This window comes from Trichomycterus rosablanca, chromosome 26, assembly GCF_030014385.1.
Source record: "Trichomycterus rosablanca isolate fTriRos1 chromosome 26, fTriRos1.hap1, whole genome shotgun sequence".
Taxonomy (NCBI): Eukaryota; Metazoa; Chordata; class Actinopteri; order Siluriformes; family Trichomycteridae; genus Trichomycterus; species Trichomycterus rosablanca.
The window spans coordinates 981,142-994,962 of record NC_086013.1 but is presented as its reverse complement, the minus strand read 5'-3'; the positions used below and the strand labels follow the sequence as shown (position 1 = coordinate 994,962).

At 51.1% G+C, this 13,821-nt stretch overlaps 2 protein-coding genes across 4 annotated transcripts in view; one reads left to right on the top strand and one right to left on the bottom strand.

Moving 5' to 3' along the window:
* The first annotated feature begins 16 nt into the window (after positions 1 to 16).
* On the top strand, positions 17 to 4,686 carry agtr2 (angiotensin II receptor, type 2). Its single transcript, XM_062989030.1, has 2 exons — positions 17 to 92; positions 2,295 to 4,686. The coding sequence occupies exon 2, from the start codon at positions 2,334 to 2,336 to the stop codon at positions 3,453 to 3,455; it is 1,122 nt and encodes a 373-aa protein (XP_062845100.1). The 5' UTR covers positions 17 to 92; positions 2,295 to 2,333; the 3' UTR covers positions 3,456 to 4,686.
* A 3,558-nt stretch (positions 4,687 to 8,244) lies between these two features.
* The window catches only part of tenm1 (teneurin transmembrane protein 1), a 92,030-nt gene continuing 86,453 nt past the window's right edge, over positions 8,245 to 13,821 (bottom strand). For all 3 annotated transcript variants that reach the window (XM_062989027.1, XM_062989028.1, XM_062989029.1), the window contains 7 exons: positions 13,267 to 13,436; positions 12,411 to 12,670; positions 11,994 to 12,284; positions 11,110 to 11,500; positions 9,534 to 10,763; positions 9,241 to 9,383; positions 8,245 to 9,157 (listed from right to left, as the gene is read on the bottom strand). In XM_062989027.1, the coding sequence (XP_062845097.1) occupies positions 8,402 to 9,157; positions 9,241 to 9,383; positions 9,534 to 10,763; positions 11,110 to 11,500; positions 11,994 to 12,284; positions 12,411 to 12,670; positions 13,267 to 13,436 (3,241 nt within the window). In that variant the 3' untranslated portion in view covers positions 8,245 to 8,401. The remainder of the gene's footprint in view (positions 9,158 to 9,240; positions 9,384 to 9,533; positions 10,764 to 11,109; positions 11,501 to 11,993; positions 12,285 to 12,410; positions 12,671 to 13,266; positions 13,437 to 13,821) is intronic.

Below are 13,821 nucleotides of genomic sequence, written 5' to 3'. Positions count from 1 at the left end.
ACACACGCGAGACAGATGCAGACGAGCTGGAAGTTTCTGGATCATCATGAACGTGGGTTTGGATCCTCCTGGATCGAGTGAGCAGAGAAACGGTACCGTGATCTTTTACTCACACACACACACACACACACACACACACAAACAGCATTAATAACACACACATCATTCAGGCATCAGCACTATTTAACGAGCTTTAAATGAAGAGAGTTTTAATCTTCAGTGCATGAGGGCGTGACGACGTAAACCAGCATCAGCAGTTACATTTAATCTGCTAATTATTACTGTACACTGTACGGTCAAAAGTATTGGGACGCCCAAATTATTCTAAGTGAAGTGTTTCACAACACAACAGTCACTACACCACAACACGTTTAATTAAACTATTATATAAAAGAAATGATATGACTGAAGCAACAGTTTAAGGGAAGGGCTAATAATAATAATAACAATAATAATAATATAGTAATAATCTAATAATAATAATAATAATAATAATATAGTAATAATCTAATAATAATAATCTAATAATAATAATAATAATAATAATAAATAACAATAATAATATAATATAATAATAATAATTATGATTATAATAACAATTATAATAATAAAGTATAATATTAATAATAATATTCATTGGAAAAATAATAATAGCATAATAATAAAAATAATATTAATAGTAGTAGTAATAATAATAATAATAATAATAATAAATAATTATATTAATAAAGTATAATAATAATATTACACAATAGCAATAATAATGAAAAGAATAATAATAATAATAATAATAATAATATAACATTTTATTATTAAAATAATTTCATATTTTTATAAAAACAATTTATGCATTCAGGGTCTTAAAAACACTGACCACAAGACATAATAAAAAAGTAATAATGAAAATAATAACAATAACATTAATAATTATTAATTTTTATTATTAACATTATTTCATAATTAATAAAATCATAATAATCTGATGGGTTCAGGGTCTTAAAAATGAGAATAATGAAAATAAAGAATTATTACATTAGGCGCTCGGTTGGTGCAGCGTTAACTTACACCAGCGCACCACTGTTCCATCCAGGGATCCAGGGTTCGACTCTCTGTCTGTGCCATCGGCCGGTCGGGCGTCTACACACAGGCACGATTAACTGTGTCTGAGGGGGGATGGATTTGTGTCGTGCTCTTTTATGGTCTTCAAGTTGTTGTTGGGGGAACATACCAAACTATCACTGGAGGTGAGGTTTGAACCCTGTTCCTTGGGTTTCTGGAACTGTGCAGCACCGACACTGCCAGCTGAGCCTGAAACTGAAACTGAGAATAAAAGAACTAAAGGAAATAAAAGATATTTAATAAATAATGTCTGTGTGAGACGTGGAGGGAGAAGCTGAGCAGCTGAAGAACATGGAGCTGCGTACATGAGTGTAAACATGTGGTGAAACACACACACACACACACTCACACACACACACACACACACACACTCACACACACACACTCACACACACACACACACACACACACACACACACACACACACTTTCCATTAGGAACTCGAACCGTTTCACACGTGACCGAACTCACCAGAGACCCTCCGTCAGTGGGAACCTGCTTTTCTTTCTCAGGGTTTTAAATGTTTTTCCTCTTTTTAACAGCAAAGTTTCTGACAGTGATTTATTACCCCCCTCCAAAAAAAGATCCACCCCCGACCCCCCGATCCACCCCCCTCAGGCCCCCATACACACGTCCTGCAGGTTGATGAAGATGAAGAACTGATGAAGAACTGTACTGAGGAACTTTATTTAGATTTTACAGATGTTCTCCGACTCTCCTCGTGTTCATCTGACTTATTTATCACCCCCCCACCCCCACATTGCTGCCACATCACCCCTTAATTATGCCATTTAAACCCCTCTGGTGCCAGGTCACCCCAATGTTGCCATATCACCCCCCAGTGCTGCCACATGACCCCCCAATGTTGCCTTTCAAACCCCCCTGGTGCCATTTAAATCCCTCTGGTGCCACATCACCCCCTAATTCTGCCATTTAACCCCCCACTGCCACATCACCCCCTAATCCTGCCTTATAACCCCCCTTCCCCCAATGCTGCCATATAAGACCCCGGGTGCAACATCACCCCCTAATCCTGCCTTATTGTAGGAACAGTATTAGAGTCTTGTTGTGCTTTACTCCAGAGGTGAGGTTCAAACCCATGTTGCCGGGACCGTTCCTCTGTGCAGAACCCACGCCGTGGTTGGTTTTTAATGATGTGTGTTTCTCTGTTGCAGAACCGTGACGCTTCCATCCAGCCCAAGTCTCACAGCATCATGGAATCAAACTCGTCCCACAACCTGAGCGTGCTGGAGGAGCCGACGTTCTCCAACGCCTCCAACAGGTCATGTGACTTTCTGTCACCGTCGGTCTCCCGCTACCAAAAGAGCCTCATCCCGGTGGTCTACATGCTCATCTTCATCCTGGGCTTCCTGGGGAACGTTCTGGCCGTGTGTGTGCTGGGACAGAAGTCGCTGAGGTCCACGGTCGCCAACACGTACCTGCTGAACCTGGCCATGTCCGACCTGTTCTTCCTCTCCAGTCTCCCGTTCTGGGCGGCGTACTATGTCCTGGACTACGACTGGCCTTTCGGGTCCTTCATGTGCAAGCTGTGCGGCGCGTTGTCCTCGCTAAACATCTACGCTAGCATCTTCTTCATCACGGGGATGAGCGTGGACCGGTACCGCGCCATCGTCTACCCCCTGCGCTCGCACTGCCACGAGAGCAGGTACCGCGCCAAGAGCGTCTTCCAGGCGAGGTGTTTGTGCGCCATCATCTGGGTCCTGGCGACTCTGACCACCGTTCCGACGATAGTCTTTCGGGAAACGCATTACCTTAGCGACTTCAACGTGACCGTGTGCGGCATTAAGTACCCGGGCGAGCTCTGGCACGCGACGCTAACTCTCGCCAAGAACTTCCTCGGCTTCGTGATTCCCTTTATCGTGATCGCGATATGTTACGGCAGGATCGGGTGGCACCTGCTGGCATCGCCGGATCTGGTGGAGCCCGACTCGGCGCGTCTGGAGCGCGTCCGGCGTCTGGCTCTGGCCGTGGTGGCGGCTTTCTTCGTCTGCTGGTTCCCCTTCCACGTCCTGGCCTTCATGGGCGCCCTGAAGGAGCTCGGCGTGGAATGGAGCTGCGGAGCCGAGAGAGCCCTGGGTGCCATGATGCCGGCTTCGCTGTCCCTCGGCTTCGCCAATTCCGCCGTCAACCCGCTGCTCTACTGCTTCGTGGGGAACCGGTTCCGGCAGCAGCTGCGCCGCCTCTGTGAGGAGAAGGTGCCGAAGATCGCGATGCAGAAACGGGACTCGGTCAGCATGCGGCTCAGCTCATTCTCACGGAATCTCAGCGACACCAAGGACACCGTCGCCTCGACGAACCCGGAGGACAGACTGTAACCGTAACGAACAGATAGGTATTAGGGGCGTCCCAATTTAATGTCCCTAGTCAACTGTTGGGAATGTGATCTACTCAGGTCCCTCTATATAATCCTCACCTTCCCCTCTTCCGGCCCCCCGTGGTGACCCCTGCACGTTTCGGTTGATGGCATCGTCTCGTTGGTTTGGACCGGCACGTGAGTTCTGTACATTTACATTCTGCATCATAAACCTTGTGTAGGAAAATGACGACCACTGAGCGGACGCACGAGACGGCCAGAACTCCCACAAATCCCACAAGTCCCACACAGCTTCTGAAGGCGACGTTACTGTACGACAGGACCCAGAAGACGATGAGGACCAAGAACAAGCTGCACTGATGACATCAGGACTTGGGCGACACGGAGAACAGCCAACCATCACAAAGCTTTGACGTGACGTACGTACATTTGATCCTCGTTGAATGGTATGTCCAAGACCAATGGAGCACAGTATAGAGGAACTGAAGGGTTTGGACTCTCAACCTTCCAATCAACAGACCAGTACCTTTGTTCTCCGAGCCACGCCCACCACTATTGTATATTTACAGGTACGTCTCTATAGTAACCGTGCGGTACCTTTTATTGGGGACTGAAAGTTGGCCGCAGCAGTTACTCCACACCTCACTTTGATTCTTCATGGGAAACCTTATTACCTAAAAGCCACAGCGCCCTTTACTGGTGTGGAGGAAACACTGCCACTGTAAATGCACAGTGACCCCTAGTGGTGTGGAGGACAAACCACACCTCTGGTATGCAGGATCTCGTACGCGACCAACTCTATCTAAGACTCGTATTTTACCGTAATTGCTCTTTTGAGAGAATAAGCTAATCATATGATTTTATTGTTAATAATTCAAGTTTATTTAAACACCCTGAGACATTGAGTACAGTGATGATGGTGAGTGATGTACATAGATAAAGTCACATTTATAAATCGCTAATATGAACCTTATTACGCACTGTTGTTTACTATAACTAGCTAGCGACCGATTAGCCCGATAGCAGAGTTTAGCTCGGAATTAGCACAATGCTACCTACATAACAAACTCAAGTCAAACACGCAGAATCTTCAGCTGAAAAATAGCAACGTTTATCAACTGTAATTTCTGTAATAAATAAAATTAATTCTATTCGATGTTTTGTTTGTTTACTTGAGTGGAATCAGTTTGATTTTATTTGTATTTATTTTTTATAATATTTTGCAAATTTTACTGCCCAATGTTCTTTTTTTATTGCTGACTTAAAAATATTAAATAAACTAATTAATAAATAAATTAAATATTTAACGTGTCATTACTGTAGACCCGGGGTGCACAAACTTTTGCACAGTTCAGAGCCTCGATCGCAGGCTTCTCAGAAACCTTGTGCTTTAATCTGATTGGTGGAATCTGAACACGATGGATTTTGGGTGATTAAACTGCCGCGAGTGTTTCGTTTCGCAAGAAGAATTCAGCGCCGCGTGCTACGGCCCGCTCGCTAATCAAAAGAGGATGTTAGCGACGTTAGAGAACGCACGAGATGTATTACATCACCCATCACACACACACACACACACACACACGCGAACCCACACTGTTTTCATTTCTGGCATCTTACTGTGATTCAATCCAAATAAATCATGTTATTACAGACAGTCGGGCTAAACACACACACACACACATTATACAGTATAGCCAAAAGTATATGGACACTAAACCCCGAGCTGGTTATGACCCACCTGATTCTGCGGTGCGTCTGAGGCTCTGTGATAAACGTCACCGCTCCTCCTCACCAAACTCCTCGAGTCCGTCGTCCTGCTCCTGGTTTGGTGCACTGGACCACAGTCGAGCTTCACATTGCTCAAACAACGTCATTTATTTCAGATTTTTGGATTTTTATACCCCTGTTACCCCTGCAGAATGTACAGAACTGGACTGTTTTACCCCAATTTTCCTCCCAATTGAGTCGTATCCAATTACCCGATTGCTCCCTCTCTACTGGTGCTGACCCCCGGGCCGATTGAGGAGACCGAGACTGATACACGCCCCCTCCGACACGTGTGCAGTACCCGACTGCATCTTTTCACCTGCACGAGGCGAGTTCATATGCAGATCAGCTTTGTGTGCAGAGAGCCACACCCTGATCAGCATTATTCCCCAATCAGCCAGCAGAGGGCGTAATTCGCTCCAGCTTCCCACCCTGTATGAACAACAGCCAATCACTGTTCATGTAGCCGCCCGGCCTCAACAATCTCACCAACGTTCAGGAAACGAATTTTGAACCGTTTGGTTCATTTTAGGTTCAAAACTGGGAACCAAATGTTCACATATCGGTAAATAGCGGACGATTTTATCCAGTACACTGTCTAAACATCTGATGGTTAACCGCCTTGCTCAGGAGTCCAACAGGGGCAATCTGGCCGTGGTGGGGCTTGAACCAGCAACCTTCTGATGATTTATTCTGATGTAAAAAGAAGCCACAGAGATGTTTAGGGCAGAAGCGTTTCTTTTAATAAACACACAGACAGAAATTCCATCCAGTTCCATCTGAATCAGATCCATAAACAAACAAAGCTCGCGCGGTTCTGTCTTTATTTATCGTCTCCGCCGCCGAGATCCCGAAGAGAAGCATAAAAAAATGACAGTAAATACTGCAGTACACCGTGTGTGTGTGTGTGTGTGTGTGTGTGTGTGTGTGACTCCGCCCGTGCTGTCGGCTTCCCTTCGAGCTGAAAGGCACGAGTTCCACATATAAAAAAAAATGAACAAACAAACAAATCACATCCACAGTTCATTAAAAACGCAGTCTCTCCAGTGTATCATGGGTAATCAGGTCCGGTTTCTCTGGGTTGAAACGTCTACACACGGTCAGTTCTCAAGTGTGTGTGTGTGTGTGGGAGTTCGTTATGATGTTAACGAAGCACTTGAGCTTAATGAGCTATATTACATCTCCACGTGTGTCCACATTAATCCGATCCATCCACGTGTGCCGCGAAAACACACTCGTCATCGTTTTTACTATATTTGTAATATTTAAATAAAATAAAAATAAAAAGTCAATTTTGTCACATCTTGAGGATCATTTTCTCTCAGAACGTTATTAAACGTTATTAAAACACACTTCACATTTCTATCTCGTCCGGGTTCGAATCCCATACCGGGTGCAGCAGAGCAGCGTCCAGCGACAAACGTGACGAAATAAAAACAACATTTCACAATCAGCTTCAGGGTCTGTCTAAAACCCTAGCTCTCCCCCTACACAGACGCATTTCCCATCATCCTACACTCCCGAGAAGAGGGCGTGTCTAAATCCTTAGCTCCGTTAAAATGCTCCTACTGAGGCGCCTTAATTCTGAGTGATAATCTGACTTAATAACGAGGGAGCGTCGGACGCCTCCTCAGCGCTGAAGATCAATCCCAGCATTCAGTGCGGCACGACTTTTCTCACAAAAAACTACAAACATGGCGGACGGATCAGTGCGGAGTTCTTTATAGTTTTAAATGTAAATAAATTCTCGTTGATGTTTAATCTGTATAAAGGTGTAATTATACGAGTGTGGATTATTTGTAAATTGGGGCGTCAGGGAGAGTTGAAGCGTTTAAGCGTTCTCGGGACACAGAAGGAGACGGATGTCTGATTACAATCCTCTCTACTGAGGAGCTGATCAGGGAGGCAGTGGGAGCAGTGGGGGAGCAGGGCGGGTCACTAGGTTTAGGACAGACCCCGTGACCTTTTATCTGCACCCCTAAAGATCCCCAAAGAACGCTCGAGGCCCCACACGTCACACCTCAGGAGTGAGCACAGGAACACGGGAACCAATCAGGAGTCGTTCTCGAACAGTCAGGAGTGTGTGTGGCGTATCCAATTCCCCCAACAAGTGCAGACCCTCATTCTGACCTTAATGCGTACACCTCGACCCGCCAGCAGAGGGCGCCGATGCAGCAGCTATGATGAACACTGTCCAGACGGCTCGGCTGTGCCTGTTAGACGCCCGGCCAGGTCGACAGCACGGCTCAGCAACTGAAACGGTTCCAGAATTCGGAGAGGAACTATAAGAACTTTGGCATGTTCTCCTCATGTGGTTTTTTTTCTTCTTTTTTTTATTTGCTTTGAGCAGCACAAAGACATAAATCTGAAGCTCACAGGTTCGACTCTCAGCTGTGCTAACCCCCGACCGGGCACCCACACAGACGGCGATCGGCTCGTCCCAGGGAGGGAGGATGAAAGGCTACGATGCAACTACTGCCTCTGCTGGCGATCGATGGCGCAGAGATCGGTGCGCGATCGCTCCGTGTGCGATACGGATCTCCGTACGAACCCTGGTGCGGGTGAAAAGAAGCGGTCGGAGCTGCACACGTGTCAGAAGGGGGCGTGTCTTAGTCACGACCCTCGTGGGTCAGATCGGGCACAGGAGTGAATGATCCCGACAAAACGGCTCGACAAGGTAGCTGTTCCGGACGTCCAGTTATCGTTTACAGTCCGTTTAGTCCCGTATTTTGGGCAAATCCAGGTCACCGGGTACCTCAACAAGACAGGTGACGCCCGACGACGCCCCGGCAACGCCCTGGCGACGCCCGGCGAATCCCTGCTTCAGTCTGCAGGACAGTCGGAATATTTACAACACGGGACGTTTTTATGTTTTCATACGTCAGAGAGAAAGCAGAGGCCTTTTTGGTTAAAACACAAGGCATTTCGCGTCAAAGCCACGCAAACAAAGAAGCAAACAAACAAACAAGTAAACAAACAAACAAGTAAACAAACAAACAAACAAGTAAACAAACACCCCCCCGTCCAACAAAACAAGCCCAAATAATAACAAAGCTGAGCAAAGCAACATTCCTCAACCAAAGAAACGCTCAAATAACAGCAGGTCACTTTATAACGGTGAAGCAGGTCTTGGCACGATCTACAAAGTTAGCTGCGTGTGTGTGTGTGTGTGTGTGTGTGTTACCTACGCCCTGCGTCACTTTGCCTGACCAGCTGAACGTTAAAGGGACTGTCGGCCAGCTCGGGGTGCTGGTCCACCGCCAAAACGTAAAATCCGTCGTAACCCGAGACGCGCCCGTCGGCCAGGAGCTCCTCCCTCTCCTTCTCGGTCCACGCTCTGACCCCGCCCTCTCCCTCCCGCACCCGCCTCTGCTCCATGGACCACGCCCCTCGGACGGCCCTGACCCTCGCCGCCTCTATGACCCGTGCGCGCTCCTCCTCGGGCGTGGCCCCGTAGCGCACGTGCAGGCTGAGCGCCCCCTGCTGGAGCACGATCTCGGCGAAGCGGCGCAGCTCGCCGTCCATCACGGCGCTCATCTGCGACACCGAGACGTTCACGCCGTTCTCCAGGACCCTGGCTCCGCCCCCCACGCCCACCAGGCCCAGGTCCGCCTCCAGCGACGCGTCCTTGCAGAAGTAGTGCGTGTCGCGTCCCGCGATGGTGAAGTGCAGGTCGCTCAGGTAGACCGCGCCCTTCAGGAGCGCCGCCACACGACGCCCGTCCTCACTGGCCACGCCCACGATCTCGGTCGCCACGACGCCGTCGCGCACTGCGAACTTCACCCCTTTGCCGAATATCGAGGAGAGGGCGGAGAATCGTGGGCGGAGCTTGTGTCGGAACCCCGGCTTCCCGTCGGCCGAGCTCATCGGGAGGCGGTCCAGCGAGATGAAGCTCCGCAGGCGCTTCTGAAGCTCGCACTGGACGCCCAGGACCGTCTGCAGAGAAAGACAAAGCACCGGCGCATTCACAACACATTATTCACAACATAATGAAACGTTCGTGATATTTCCCATCATACCTTGCTGGGTTCCCAGCTGTGCGTCCGCGCCTGCGTGCTCATCATCTCGTACGTCTGCTGGGTTTTCTCCACGGGAATTGTGGGAAATCCGGGGACGACGTTATGCAGCTGGAAGCCGAACAGCTGCAGCCAGCTGCTCACGTCTGCACACACACACACACACACACATCATCTACAGTGCATGACATGATGGAAACGTCATTCAGTAATTATAAGTGCCGTCCGAATACTTTCGTGCATATCTACGTCCCTTCCAAGTGTATATAAGAGGCCACGCCCGTTTTTCTACCCACCTGTGGTAAACTTGGCGACGTCCTGCACCGTGCCGAGCGGGTTGTTGTTCCTGAAGGCGTACAGGTTGAACGGTTTGGGATCCTCACTGATCCCGGCCCAGAGCTCGTGATTGGGCGTGGTCCACCTCCCGGAGACGGTGTCGTAGTCACGGCGACCGATGCGCACCAGGCGTGTCAGGGGGTCATACAGGCCGCCGTGGAAGCCGAACGGCAGGGTGAAGGCGGGGTTGGAGTCGCGGTACACGTCTCCGTAGGGCGTGTACCGAACCTCCTTGACGACGGTCCCTCGGCTGCTGAAGACGGCCAGCGGCGTCCCGGCGGCATCGCACGCCACGTAGAACTCCTCGCCGCTGCTCATCTCCATGGCGATCAGGTGACCCTGCAGGTCGTAGTACAGCGAGGTGATCTCGGACGCGGCGTGGTCGTACAGGTGCGTGACGCGGGTGGGCTCGCTCAGGTCGGCGTAGAAGAACTGGACGCGCATCCCGTCGCTCGTCTGGGTGAACACGCGGCGGCCGAGCCCGTCGTACCGGTGCGTGACGCGCCGCCCGCTCTGCCGCTCCAGCGCCCCCTGGAGGAGCCCGTTGGCGCTGTAGCGGAAGACGACGGTGCCGCGCGAGCGCAGGAAGCCGTCTTCGTCCACGCGGTACTGGACGTCGCCGAGGCGCGTGATGCGATCGCGGAGATCGTAGCGCAGCGGCGTCAGCCGGCCGTTCACGTTGACGTCGCCCTGACTCAGCAGGTTGATGTTTCCGTTCAGGTCGTAGCCGTAGCGCCACATGGGCCGGTCGTCGACGGAGACGGTGGACAGCTGGCCGTCGGCGTCGTAGCGGTAGGCGTGGCGCGTGACGTTGGCGTCGACGCCGATGCGCACGTCGCAGGAGCTGACCCGCCCCGCCCCGTCGTACTGGAGCGTCATCCAGAACGCGATGGCTTTCAGGATCTCGTACTGGACCTCGTTCAGCTGACCGTTAGCGCTGTAGATCTTGGTGTGCTTCATGGCGTGCGTGGTGATCACCTGGTTCAGGTCGTAGCTGATCACGCTGAACTTGCCGAACTGCTCGATGCGCCCCGACACGTCCACGTAGCGGTACAGGTCGATGGGCAGCGGCGTCTCGTTGATCATGGCCTGCATGCTGGTGACCCGGAAGTTGTTGTAGCTGTAGTCGAAGCGGGCGTTCACCAAACCCTCCTCGCTGAATCTGTAGATCTGACGCCCCACCAACGGACCTGAGAGGGACGAGAAATAAACAAAAGTGTGTGTGTGTGTGTGTGAGTGAGTTCGAACCTTGCCGTTTGGATGCGCTCCACACCCACCTGTCTGTCTGTAGCGGGTGGTGCAGACGAACCCCTCCTGTGTGAGGTGGACGGTGTGCGTGTGTGAGTGTGTGTGTGAGTGAGTGTGTGTGAGTGAGTGAGTGTGTGTGTGTGTGTGAGTGAGTGAGTGTGTGTGTGTGAGTGAGTGAGTGTGAGTGTGTGTGTGTGAGTGAGTGAGTGTGAGTGTGTGTGTGAGTGAGTGAGTGTGTGTGTGTGAGTGAGTGAGTGTGAGTGTGTGTGTGAGTGTGTCCACACCCACCTGTCTGTCTGTAGCGGGTGGTGCAGACAAACCCCTCCTGCGTGAGGTGGACGGTCTTCAGCGCCCCCGTGGCCTCGTCGTAGGTGAAGCTGACCGCCGTGGCGTCGTACAGGACCTCGCTGAGCCGCGCCCCCCGGCCGTACCGGTACACCACGCGCCGGCCCGAGCCCGGGTACAGGGTGCGCAGGAGGCGCCCGTCGTGGGCGTGGTCCTGGACCAGGGAGTGGGCGGGGCCGTCGGGGGGCGTGTAGGTGTTGCGGTAGTAGCCGACCGACAGCGCCGTCTGCAGGCCGTGCTTGACCATGCTGGGCAGGGTGACCGACAGGAGGTGGTCGGTCTGGTCGAACTCGAACGTGTAGCGGCGCTGACTCTGCAACAGCAGCTGGATGGACTGAGAGCAGAACAATACCAATACAAATAAATACAAATAGAGATAATTACAAATAAAAATAAAATAAATACAAATGAAAATAATTGAAAATAAAAATAGAAATAAATAAAAATAGAAATAATTAAAAATGAAAATAAATAAAAATGAAAATAAAAATAATAAATAGAAAAAAATAAAAATAGAAATAATTAAAAATAGAAATAATAATTATTATAATTAATAATTCCATTAATGGGCATGAATTCTCACAGACCCACTCCGAAATCCTATTAAAAGCCTTCCCAGAGGAGTGGAAGCTGCTCTAGCTAGTGCTGTTTCATCCTGCTGGTTGAAATAATCTAAGCCCCACCCCTCACACCCAGTCATGAGCAGGGTCTCATCACGCCCCAAATTCCCACAGACCCACTCCAACATCCTATTAAAACCCTTCCTAGAAGAGTGACGGTTCACCACGGCACAACCCCCCCTTCCGCGCCCCGCCCCGCCCCCTCACCTTGTCCATGAAGGTGTAGCTCCAGGTGTTGCCGTTGGCCCAGGTTCGGGTGACGAGCCTCCCGCTGTTGTAATCCCGCCGCTCGCTCCAGTTCCCTCTCTGGATGGAGGAGACCAGGCCGGCGTCGGTGTAGCTCACCCTCACCTCGCTGTACTTGCTGGGCGACCACGTGACCGGGAGGCCACGCCCGTCGTACTGGACGCGCAGGGTGAACTTCCTGTGATCGTCGTAGATCTTCCCCACCCGGGACGCCTGGTTGTAGTCGATGGAGAGGACGTTCCTGTTATGGGCCTGAGGATAAAACACACAAGGGTGTGTGAGTGTGTGTGTGTGAGTGTGTGTGTGTGAGAGTGTGTGTGTGTGTGATTGTGTGCGTGAGTGTGTGAGTGTGTGTGTGTGTGTGTGTGATAGATTCACCCTCAGTCTGCGCTCGTACGTGCTGTAGTTTCCTCGGCTCTGCTCTCGTCTCTGTCTCCACTCGATCAGACTCCAGCTCTGCTCCCCCGGCAGCGAGACGTTGCAGCGGCACACGGCCGGGTGGACGGGCCCCGGGAGCGGCCCCTGGGAGAGTCCGGGCCCCGGCTGAGGCTCCGTGCCCAGGGTGACGTCCATGCCGCTGGAGTAGGTGGCGGAGAGGGAGCCGTCTCCGCTCACGCGGTACACGCTGACCGAGTGACCTGCACGGGTACAGAAGATTCAGAGACGGTGTTGTCTGGCCGGTCAAACCGAATCTCAAACTAAGACAAAAGCCTTAGAAAGCACCGGCGCAACATGACATGACAGGAGGCGGAGTCAACGTGGGCGGAGTCTGGCCACCTTTATGCAAATTAGAAGCCCAGTCATGTGGCGATAACCAATAGGAATCGAGCTTCGCCCCGTTTTTGGTTCCAGATGGCACAGTTTTCTCATCATGTTGGCTCTACAGTCAGTGATGGATTACACCTCTACTGCTGCAGACCTCCACTCCAGTACTGCTTCTTTTCACCCGCACCAGGGTTCATACGGAGATCCGTATCGCGCACTGAGAGTCGCGCACCGATCTCCGTTATGCCCCGTCTCTGTGCAGCACCACCGATCACCAGCAGAGGTCGTAACTGCAGCACTTATGAGGAATTTTAGGACCAGCCGATCGCCGTCTGTGTGGGCACCCGTCCGGCCGTCGGCGGGGCCGAGATTCGAACCTACGAGCTTGTGAAGTCAGCACTGGCGGGCTAGAGGGCGCCCTCGAGTCCCTGTTTTATCAGTCCCGGACTGACGACCCTTTAAGACTCACCCTGGCGCAGCGTGTAGGCGGCGCCGTCCTCGGTGCGGTTGGTGACGGCGACGAACTGCCCTCGGTCCGAGGTGCACTCCACCCTGAAGGCCCTCTCCGTGTCGCCGTGGTAACTGCTGACCTCTCCCGTCGGCAGGGTGACGTTGATCAGGTGACCGTCGTCGTCGTACCTGCACACGGAGAGCCACACTTTAATCAGGCTCGGTTATGAGCAGCCAATCCACCCACTGGCATGTTTTTCTGAGGGCAGTCCCCTGATCCCCTGGCACAGCCCCCACAGTTCTGCTCATATAAGGTTCACATCGGTTTCCTCTGGGTGTTCCTGGCTCCTCCCACATCTCAAATACATGCAGAAGGTGGATTGGTTGGTCTACATTACTCTCAAATGTGCGCGAGTATGTGAGTGAGTGACGCAAGGTGTCCAAGGTGTGTTTCAAGCCAGAACGCAGACAATCGGGTGGGTTCTGCACAACATGGGTTTGATCCCTGTCTGTAGTTTGGCATGTTCACCCTCGCCCAGGTTTCCTTTCACCTCCCACAAGCATGCAGAAGGTG